The sequence below is a fragment of the Oryzias melastigma genome, linkage group LG1 (genome assembly GCF_002922805.2).
Source record: "Oryzias melastigma strain HK-1 linkage group LG1, ASM292280v2, whole genome shotgun sequence".
NCBI lineage: Eukaryota > Metazoa > Chordata > Actinopteri > Beloniformes > Adrianichthyidae > Oryzias > Oryzias melastigma.
Genome location: NC_050512.1, coordinates 17,073,871 through 17,084,430, shown reverse-complemented (window position 1 = coordinate 17,084,430; position 10,560 = coordinate 17,073,871). Strand labels below are relative to the sequence as shown.

The following is a 10,560-nucleotide window of genomic DNA, read 5'->3' as shown; positions in this document are numbered from 1 at the left end:
TAATTTAATCATCAAGGGTTTTTTTCATTGCATTAGATAATCCAGTTCAAATCAATACATCATAAAAGGAAACATTTAACTAGGTTTGAACAGAGAAGCAAATGATCAATCAGACTAGATGGAAATATTAGGTTGGTGGACAAAAAATCATTGGTTTGTCGATTTGCCCCCTGAACAAGTAAAAATAAACACCAAAAATGTAAGATGCAAAGATGTTGGAACGCTGTGAAAGCCACAAAAGTGAAGTAAAAAATACCATGTTTCCCTCTGGAGATGTCTATGTATTGGCAGAGTCTTGGATGGGTGATGTTCTTCAGGATCTGGAAACGCCCCAGGATTTTAATGGAGTTGGGGGTGAGAGGAAGACCATTGCTGCCGCAGACATCATGGGGAAGAGCTGAGGCGAAGAAGGTGAAGGCCCCCAGCTCAGCATCTTTGAGGGGCCTCATGGTGCATCTGTCACTAAAGATGAAAGGTTAATCAGGTGTAACAACTAAACATAAAAAAAATAGTTAATGAACGTGAGATCATCAACAACAAAAATGTGATCGACATCACATTATTGCAATTAAATGCAGAGTTAACCTTGAAAACTTAACTGAAACATGATAGAGCATCGTTAATTGAATTTATTTCGATGAAAAAATAAGCATTTCTGCTGTAGTCAATCACTATTCTACAAATACATTTTTCTACGTATGCAGCCAATAATATAGTGCGCAATTACCTATGAGGCTTTCGGCCAAGGAAAACACGTCGTATAATCAATTCTTTACACAAACACTTTAAAAAATAAAGGCTCTTCCTGTCTTCGCGGTTTGAAGGGAACAGCTGAGCGAACGTGATCTGTGACGATATTTATGTGCGACGAAAAGTGGTTTTACCCAGACGTGAATGTTATTTATTCATTTTTTAGAATTAAAAATACATACTTAAAAAGTTAGACTTTCTCAATTATTTTGTAACAAAGAAGAGTCTAGTTCTTTTTTAACGAGCCTGAATTACGAGCAGGCAATCGCCAACGACTCCTTAATGTCCGGCCATTGTTGTTGATCTATAAAACATGCGAACAAGGCAAATTACATACGAGGCGTTTATCCTGGTATTTTAAAGATCTGATCAAGACCGTCTGGGGCTGCCTACTAGCTGCCTGTTAGCTAGCTAATGTTAAGGCTGGCGTGCACCTTCTGAGCCCTCGCCTCTCCTTGAAAAGGCTGTGCAGTAGTCGATGTAAGTGAAAAAAAGGTTTTGTGTTGACTGACAATGTTTAACTGGATCATTAGCTGTTGTTGCTGCTAAAAGTCGCACAGAAAAGTGGCGCAAACCTTTCTAAATTCGTTGCACGAACTTTCTGAATTTCGTTATCTGCATGCTTTCACTCTTCCAGTGAGGTGTACTATTTCATCATATTTATTCGCGTGTTTAAAACTTCTTCTTCTTCTTCTTTACATTTAATGTAATATTATTTTACTTTTAAGGTTACTTTGTTTTGTTTTTTTCTATCATGGATATTCTCAGTTTTTCAGATTTCTGAGAAATTATTTACACTTTAATTTCATTTGGATTTTTATGGTGTTTCATTAGTTAGCTTTAATAAATACGTTTATTTGTTTAATGCTTTTATTATTAATAATTTTAAAACCAGCAAATCAAAAATACAATCATTTTTGTACTGATTATTCTTTAAGAATATTGTAATGTAATTATTATGTTCAATTTTAGTCTCAGCAGGAGAATCTTTTTTTTTTCTTTCTGACATTTATTTTCAAACTTGCCTTTCAGTCATGTACAATAAAGATCAAACAGATCTACATCTGTTCTCCAAAGGCCCGTCTTCTCATAGCTTGATACTTTTCTGCTGTAAGACAAAAATCAAGATGAGGCCATGCAGTACCTTCTGCTGCCCTTAGGTGGTGCTGGTACACTGCCTTGTTTGATTGTTTCTTAATGACAGACTAGAGAAGAAACAAAGAATAACTAGGGAAGTGTAAAATAATATGTGTTAAGGGTAATTCGACAGTCGTTTGAAATTCTTTGATTTAAAACAAAATAAATTAGCAAAATTATGCTTTGTTGGCTTTTTACATTATATTTTTTTCCTGATTGTTTACAATTATGTAAGTTTAGGCACTTCACATGGAAAGAAGTGTCATTTATGGCCGTAACCTGTTACTTTTATTCCTTCTCAAACCTGAAAATGCATCAAAGAAGTGGTTTATGTACAACACAGACACTGTATAAACAAATAGTTAAAAACAGATTGCCTTTCAGCAGTTTTTTTGGATGCAGATCCAGTCTTTGCAGACCAAAACCCGGCCTCCTGATTCGTTTCGTGAGGGTAGCCAAATGAGATCAACCTTTTTTGTGGGCCATTCTTGTTATTACTCCATCACTAGTGCCTTTTAAATCAGTTCAGTTTCCTGAAAACACAAGGCTTTCATCCCCCTTTTTTTGTTTTTTATCAAATCCAGATCTTTTGTGTTTCTAATTTCCTCATTCTGCAGCAATTTGTTTTCATCTTCAGCCAGCTGTTGTTTTTTTTTTTTTTTTTTTTTCCCGTGCATCCCTGTCATATGTGTAAGATGTCTCCTTCATACTTCAGTCTAGAGAAAAGCATTCTTTTCCACTTTTTAAATGAGAAATTATTATTATTTTTTTGCTTTCGCATCACAGAGGAACATAAGCCCAACTCATACTGGTACCCAAATACACATAAACTGCTAACTTTGTCCTTAACTTTATCTGCCATGGAATCATGGCCACTAATCGTCATATTTTGGTGTACACACTGACTGTTGTCACTTAAAGTCTTCAGAAAAACCAAAGTTTGCTTTCTTTATTAATATTTTGTTTAACTAAATGTTAGGTAAAAAAGTTTAAAATAAAAATTAGTTGTTACTTAACATTGAACACAATATCCAAAAATAAATAAATGAATAAAATGCACCAGTTCCACACAATAAATCGCAAATGTATTGATATCGCGATACGCGATATCAGCCTGTGCAACTTGCATCGCACAAGATGGTGTAAACTTGCTTAAATCTGCTAATTATAAACAAATAGTTAAAAATATTTAACTTCAAATAACCAGGAAAAATGTACATTTTTGGATGTGGATGTGACATAAATAAAAATCGTCTTGCAGGCAAACACCATTGAGGCTGTGACTCAGATTTGACCAAATGTTCAACACAGCGGCAGCACAAAGTACATGAAGTGCAACAGTTCCTGCGCTGTAGAAATGCAACACCACACTGTTGTGAAAATGGTGGTGTTGTGTTTTTGTTGAGACTATGTGAGAGCAGATGATGATCTCTGTGGTGATTTGGGAAGCTGCAGTTTGTGGTGGAGCTGAACTGGAATGCACGCCTTGTAACTCAAACATTCTCTTCCCGGTCAAACTTTTTTTTTTTTTGGTAATTTCTCCATTAAAGTTACTTCAGTTTTTTTAGCATTGCTACCAGATGACCTTAACTGAATGTGGTTGAGCGGATTTAGTCGTTCTGCACTCAAAAAAGGAGAAACTTTATGTTGAAGTTGTCATAAAAAAAAATTTAAGATAAAAAAGTTTTTTTTACCACCCATTTTGAATACTTGTCAAGCTTTGCATTTTGTTAAAACTATTTGTTTGTTTTTTTTTAGGTTTTTAGCTCGTTCTTTAGTCAAGATGTCAGGCCACAATCCTTTGCTGAGGTTGGAACAGCGAGCAGCGGAGGCCGACCAGCTCATCGAGTATCTCAAGCAGCAAGTCGCGCTGTTGAAGGAAAAAGCCAGTAAGATGCATCTTAAAAAAAATAAAATAAAATCTACACATTTGGAGCATTTAATGACTTAATATTTACAGTTTAGGCAGGAGTTTCTTTTTCGTTTGTCTTGAAGTTCAGATGGATTGTGTTTGTGGTAGTTGTCCAGGCCAGTGTTAAAGAGGAGAAGAAACTTTTGGTGGAGAACGCCAAACTGAAGAAGGACATCGAGGAGCTGAAGAAGCAGCTGCTGGAGAAGGAGAAGAGGAGAGGAGGTAGGTTGAATCTGTTTTATTTTTTCTATTTTTCCAGCCGTGCTTCTACTGTAAGTTTATCTGGAAACGGCACATCGGAACCATCGATGAATTTGTTTTCTTCCTTCAGTCTGTTAGTACTTTTCTCTACCTTTTAAGACGTTTTGATGTTGATGGTAACAGCTAATGTTTCAAATGACTTTCAGAAAAGTTCAGATCCTTTTAAAAAGCCACTCCAAGCATCTTCTGATATATTCCCAGTATTTTTTATAAATATTTATTACAATTATGGCATTTTTAACCAAAATAAAAAAAAACCTGTGTTGTTTTCTAAGACTTAGTTTCTGCAGAGCAGCAGGAGTTCATTAGAAATTTGCCTCCGAGTTGTGGGTGGGACTGTTGGCACGTTGTGGAATGAAGAAAGCATCTTGTGGCCCGCCCAGCGTAGTTTTAATGTGACGAATGTATCCTTAGTTAAGCATTTTTCTTCTGCTCCCAATTCAGAGCAATTTTAACACAGAAATAGTTTGAGCTTAAAGGGTAACCAAACAGGGAAATCTAGTCAGAGGGGTGGGGTTTGGGGGCAGGACTGTTATCATTACTGGAGTTACAAATCATGACGTCAGACTTCAGAAACTTACATGGTTTGACCAATCACAAAATTCAACTGTAATACCTTAATTCAACCATTAGGGGGCAGCACACGGGGTTTTTGACTACATTTTCAAGAATTTAACAATTTTATTTTAATTTGTCAAAAATTTGGCAATGACCAACAGACAGCACTTTTAAAGCCCCATTTGTAGAGATCAAAAGCCAAAAAAAGTTGATTTAGAGTTTGGTTACCCTTTAATAAAGGTCCTACATCATCAGAAAAATGCCACAAGAACGTGTTAAGAACACCAGAAAACAAAAGATCGTAAATGTTTTCCAAGAAGTTGGTAGATTACTGACTGGAAGACATAAGTCATCCCACTGTGCTCTTTTCCTTAAACTGGAATGTCGTAGAACTGAAATCCCACTTATTTCATATTGATGATGTTTACCTCTTGGGTTGTCTCTCTGATGGCTTTAGTGCGCCTCGAAGCAGCTTAATCAAAGCAAAGATAAACACGCGCAGGCTTTGACTGATTTAGTTTTAAACTACAAAGCAAAGAGCTGAGCAAAACGCCTCCGAGAAATATCAGTTCTGTAGCCAGAGGGCAAGAATTTTGATTTTTTATTTTTTTTTTAGAGTTTGAGTTATTCCCAGTGGTGGTTCAGTCAGGTAAATGAGAGTAGAAGCAGTGATAGCTGGTGGTTGATAATCTCATCCCTTTGTGCATATGGCTGGGCGATTAAAACCATAACCATATTTATTGCGATATAACTTTTTATTGATAGGAAATGAGTCTATCGTAATAGACTTTTATTCTGAAGGGACTGAAATTAACTCTTGGCAGTTGCGAGCATTTTCTCCTCTTTGGCGAGTAAAAGTTAGAGAGTTAGTAACAACCTGCTAATGATTACATATTTCTATAATTATTATAGTCCTTATTGCATGATATGAAAAAACTAAATCAGGATATTAAAAAAATCACTATTTGTGTATTTGTTTTCCTTGAATAAAAGATGTCACATATCATTGAAACACTGATTTTACTTCCTGTTGCATAGTTACAAATCTTGAACGTTTTATTTTGAAAGTCTAACATGGAAAAGCCTCTTTTTTTTTTTTGTTTTAGAAATGTATTTTACACATTTTTAGAATTGAATAGAATTGAGTCCAAAGATGAAGTTTGAGTGAGTTATAATGGGCCTCTTTAGGGGAAGTATAAAAACAAAGTGGATGCTTTCAAAGCTTTTTCTGTACAATTTGAAGGTAAACCAGCAATGCCCTAATGTCAGCTCCTACCATGCAATCAAGATAATGAAAAGCAGCTTGGCGACAGTGGCGTACCTACAGACCAGTGTTTGTCAGAGCCAGCCACGAGGTTTAGTGGGAGTTTCAACATCAGACGGTGTAAATGAAGGGTTGCCTTTCCCCTGCTTGGCTCACTGAAGGACATTGTCTCTGTGCTTTTGGGGCCCGTTTCCTCTTCCCCATCAGTTCTGACACGGTGTCATTTTCCAATCTAAAATGTTTGCATCAGAAGAGCTGTCCTCCCACTGGGTGTGTAAATACCCCCCCTTTCCCTGTGTCATTTTGCCCTCTTAGGTAAGGCAGTTGCTTATTTGCCTTTAAGGGAGTAACAAAGGTGTGGTGCATTTAAAAATGTCCTTTTCTTTTGCAGAAAGCAGCAGAAAGGATGTTCCGTTTATTATTTTACAGACGTACGTCCTTCTAAATGTCTCGTTTGTTCACCCTGCAGTGTTGGAGGTCGCCATGCCAACAGAGGACTCTAGCGTTGAGCTGTGTTCAAAGCCCACCCCTACCAAGCCTGCCGCAGCCCCCTCCGCTGCTCCTGTGAGTGCTGTGGAGAACCCCCCACCCAAAGAAGAGGGCAAAAAGAAGAAGCCTGACAAGAAAGGTACATAGAAAAGAAGAAACAACACATATTTGACTGTTTTGTTCGCCCTTAGGCCCTGCGACACACTGGCGACCTGTTCCAGTGTACTCCCTCCGCCTTTGCCCAACAGTAGCAAGGATAGGCTCCAGCAACTCAATGACATCAAAATAGTTTTCAATACACAAGATGACATCTGTTAACTGAATATTCATTATAAAACTGGCAAAAGACTTAGGAAAAAATTGGTGTACGACTGGATGTGTAAATTATCTTTACCTGATCATGTAAGGTATTGTTTAAGTTTTGTAAAAAAGAAAGATTTACTTCATAAACTTCTAGTCTGAATGAACCTCAATCTTAATTTTATCTGTTTTAACATCAGAAAATGTCACTGAGCTGCCACAAATCTGTTCATTGGAGTGAACTTTCAGCTTTTAAACACTTTCATTTATTCATATCCTTTGAATTTAAATCATTCTATCTATTCTATTCTATTCTATCAGGACAAGCTAGAATCTCTGTTCGTCTGGATCCTCCACGCCATGCGCATTACGGTTGAAAAACACCAGACAACCATTTAAAGCAGTCACCATGCACCATGTTAGAAATGCATCATTGCTATTGACTTTTTGTCACAGTGTGTATCGATTGCAGGAAACGTTTGCAGACCTGAGCTCAGTCATTAAAGGACTTCCTCTTTGGGAAGGAGAATGAAATGAGATTCCTTCCAGAACTGTACAGTGTCACGTGTGTCTGGAGTTTTCCGAGGACACGTGCGAGTTTTGAAAATGTAAATGTGCTCTTTTTTTAGCCAAAATCAATAAACTTGTGTCGTTTTCTAGGACATAGTTTCTGCAGTGCGACAAGTTTATAAGAAATTCACCTCTCAGTTGTGGGCGGGACTGTTGGTCTGGAGCAGCTCCGCCCCCCCCTTTCCGTTCCTGTTGCTTATAGTAGGAGAATGATTATAAAGAAATGCAATTTTGAACTGAATTTTCTGAATAAATGTTCTCTTCATCATGAGAAAAATGACACAAGGACATGTTAACAATCCCTAAAACACGATTTGCATCTTTAATTCGGTTCCTTAAAAGTAGGTGATTTGTAAACTGTTGTTGAACTGTTCTGATTCTTAGGAGGGGAGAAAGCGGAGAAGAAGCAGCAGGCGGCGGTGAGCCAGGAGGAAGCCAAAGTGGACGTGTCTCGCCTGGACCTGCGAGTTGGTCGCATCATTTCGGCAGAGAAGCATCCGGACGCCGACAGCCTTTACGTGGAGCAGGTTGATGTGGGAGAGGCTGCTCCCCGCACCGTGGTCAGCGGACTGGTCAAGCATATACCTCTGGAGCAGGTACACAGGAAACAAGCTTTGTGAAGCATGTCTGGGTCCTAGAGAGGCCAAAATAGGCTTCCATTTACTGTATACACAGTCAGTGATTCTCAAAGGACTTTTTGTTGAACTGTCTAAGCTGTTGTCGCTTTGTGTCTTTGCTGTTATTTATGGAAAAGTGCTGTACATTTTTAAAAAGCTTTTTTTTAGGAACACTTTTTTGGCGGAGTAATCAGAAAAAAAGAGATTGCCACAAAACCTTGTAAAGGAAGAATTTCATTTATAAAATTTTCTCCAAAACTTCCATCCATTTTCTAAACCTGTTTTTGTCCCTTTTGGGGTCACGGGGCTGCTGTAGCCTAATCTGACCACTCACGGGCGAAGGCAGGGCACACCCTGGACAGGTCGCCAGTCTATCGCAAGGCCACAATCACACACCCATACACACACACACACACACACACACCTAGGGACAATTTAGAGTAAACATTTAACCTATGAAGCATGTTTTTGGACGGTGGGTTTTAGATCCCCCAGCCGGGACTTGAACTGGGGCCTTCTTGCTGTGAGGCAGGAGTGCTAACCACTGCACCACCATGCATCCCCTACATGCTAAAATATTATATAAACTACAAGAGCAAAATACTAGAACCCAAATATGGGATCTACTTAAAAACTGAATTAAATAAACGTCTTTAGTTTCTTTTTAAAAACCTCGACAGTGGATGAGGTCCTCAAAAATTGAGATTTTGTAAATGCAGAATTTAATTTGTAAAATTTCCTCTATAACTTATTTTTTTAAAGACATTTTTTGTATTTTTTTTATTATTTAAACTGTTATTTTATTTCTATTTGTGGACTCTGTGAAGTTTTACTTTTTAATGGAGGGAAAAGACCATAAGCCCTATAATTTAGTTACTTTATTCTGTTTGCAAATGCCATCTTTGCCTCTTTTTTCATGCTGGATAAAAAAGACTAATCAAATCTTCATGAATCAAATTCATAAAATGAAGCTTTTAAATGATTTTCTGTTTATTTTTAATGGATGTAATGAAACGTCTCTTTGCTCAGTTTAAGTCATGTGAAATTAGTTTTTCATAATCAGCCAAAATTAGTTTAAAAAGTGGACTTTTGACCAAAAAAGTAATACAGTTGCATTTTGTAATCCTAAGCTTCTCCATTCTTTCTTTACCAAAATAGTTATCATTTTTCTGAACTTGCTATTTTGATAATTTGCTTTTTTTTTTTATTGTTGTTTTCTCTTTTCTCTGTGCAGATGCAGAATCGCATGGCGGTCCTGATGTGTAACCTCAAGCCAGCCAAGATGAGGGGCGTGGTGTCGCAGGCCATGGTCATGTGTGCCAGCTCTCCAGACAAGGTGGAGATCCTCGATCCTCCAAGTGGAGCTGCACCTGGAGACAGAGTCACCTTCCAAAACTTCCCAGGTACTTGCACATGTATTTTGATTAAATTCTTCCTACAAATATATTTTTTTGTTGGCTTTACTGTCACATTAGTTCAACCAACACATATTTTTAAATGTAGAAAACAGAATATATGACCCATCTTCTTTTTTTCTGTTCCACATCTTTCTAACACACATTACAGGAGTCCTAATTGCTTACATCTTCACAAACATCTGTTTCTCTCACAAGTGGCTCATCACAATCTCCTTCACACTTTTGATCTCAGCTAGGTTTTTTTTTTCTGCACCCCAGTCACAAACAAGCAGAAGTCCCCACTTCGCCCAAGTGATTCAACTCTTTTCCTGTCACACCAATAAAAAAAGTCAACTGAGGTCAACGCCAGACGAAATGTAACCATCAAAAGTTTGAATTTCCCCCAAATGCTTGGCAACATCAAAAACCATCATCAAACAAATGAGAGCCTCACCTATTTGTTTTCCCAGTTTGCACGCTTTGATTCCGAGGAATTTTGTCTTCATGTTTTGAATTAGGATGAAGATCAAAAAGCTGTTTTAAGTGAAAGAGAAAAAGTTGTGTTTTTAACATTTGTTCAGAAGACAAACCACAAGCAGTTCGTGTGAATGAGACGCCCCAGCAAACAATGAAACATGTAATATTTGGTGTTTATCCTTAAGTTTTAATTTGCACAAATTTCCTTCACATGCAGAAACTCCGTCAGAACGTCTTGTTGTTTCAAGCATCGTGTTCTGCATTATCCTTGTAAAAACACACTGAAGAAAGCTTCAAAAACACGCAACCGAGCCAACCAGAAAATATGACGCAAACCAGGACAGAACAGTGGGAGTTTCTGACGCATGTCACTGTTTTTCTGACTGCAGGTGACCCAGACAAGGAGCTGAACCCCAAAAAGAAAGTGTGGGAGCAAATCCAGCCAGACCTCCGCACGGACGAACATTGCGTTGCGACCTACAAGGGTGCTGCCTTTGAAGTAGCTGGCAAAGGAGTGTGCAAAGCCCAAACTATGAGCAACAGTGGAATCAAATGAAATAACAGAGCTGCTTGAAAAAGCTCCGTGTTTACTTGGCAGTCATCTCCAGTAACGACCATCATGGTGTTGAGCCGCATGATGATGATGATGATGAATGGAAGTAAATGCTTTACTTTGAAGATGTTCAATAAAGCCTTTGATTTAAACATATTTAGTTGGATTTTTTCTGGTACAATCAACTCTAATTTAATTGTAAATATGAAATACAAAGTCTGAGAATTTAAAAGCTTTACTGAGTGAGTGTGACGTATTTTTTTTTTTTTTTTTTT

At 37.7% G+C, this 10,560-nt stretch overlaps 2 protein-coding genes across 3 annotated transcripts in view; one reads left to right on the top strand and one right to left on the bottom strand.

Moving 5' to 3' along the window:
* tbck (TBC1 domain containing kinase) overlaps window positions 1-868 on the bottom strand; it is a 21,701-nt gene extending 20,833 nt beyond the window's left edge. The window contains exons 1-2 of one of the 2 annotated variants that reach the window (XM_024289755.2): window positions 728-868; window positions 257-462 (exon numbers count right to left, since the gene is read on the bottom strand). In XM_024289755.2, the coding sequence (XP_024145523.1) occupies window positions 257-449 (193 nt within the window). In that variant the 5' untranslated portion in view covers window positions 450-462; window positions 728-868. The remainder of the gene's footprint in view (window positions 1-256; window positions 463-727) is intronic. The other variant, XM_024289756.2, reaches the window with a different exon arrangement.
* Window positions 869-1,061: 193 nt separating this feature from the next.
* On the top strand, window positions 1,062-10,441 carry aimp1a (aminoacyl tRNA synthetase complex interacting multifunctional protein 1a). Its single transcript, XM_024289758.2, has 7 exons — window positions 1,062-1,230; window positions 3,646-3,776; window positions 3,908-4,021; window positions 6,352-6,510; window positions 7,626-7,837; window positions 9,093-9,261; window positions 10,122-10,441. Coding segments are annotated over exons 1-7 (954 nt in total). The 5' UTR covers window positions 1,062-1,228; the 3' UTR covers window positions 10,289-10,441.
* The last annotated feature ends 119 nt before the right edge of the window (window positions 10,442-10,560 follow it).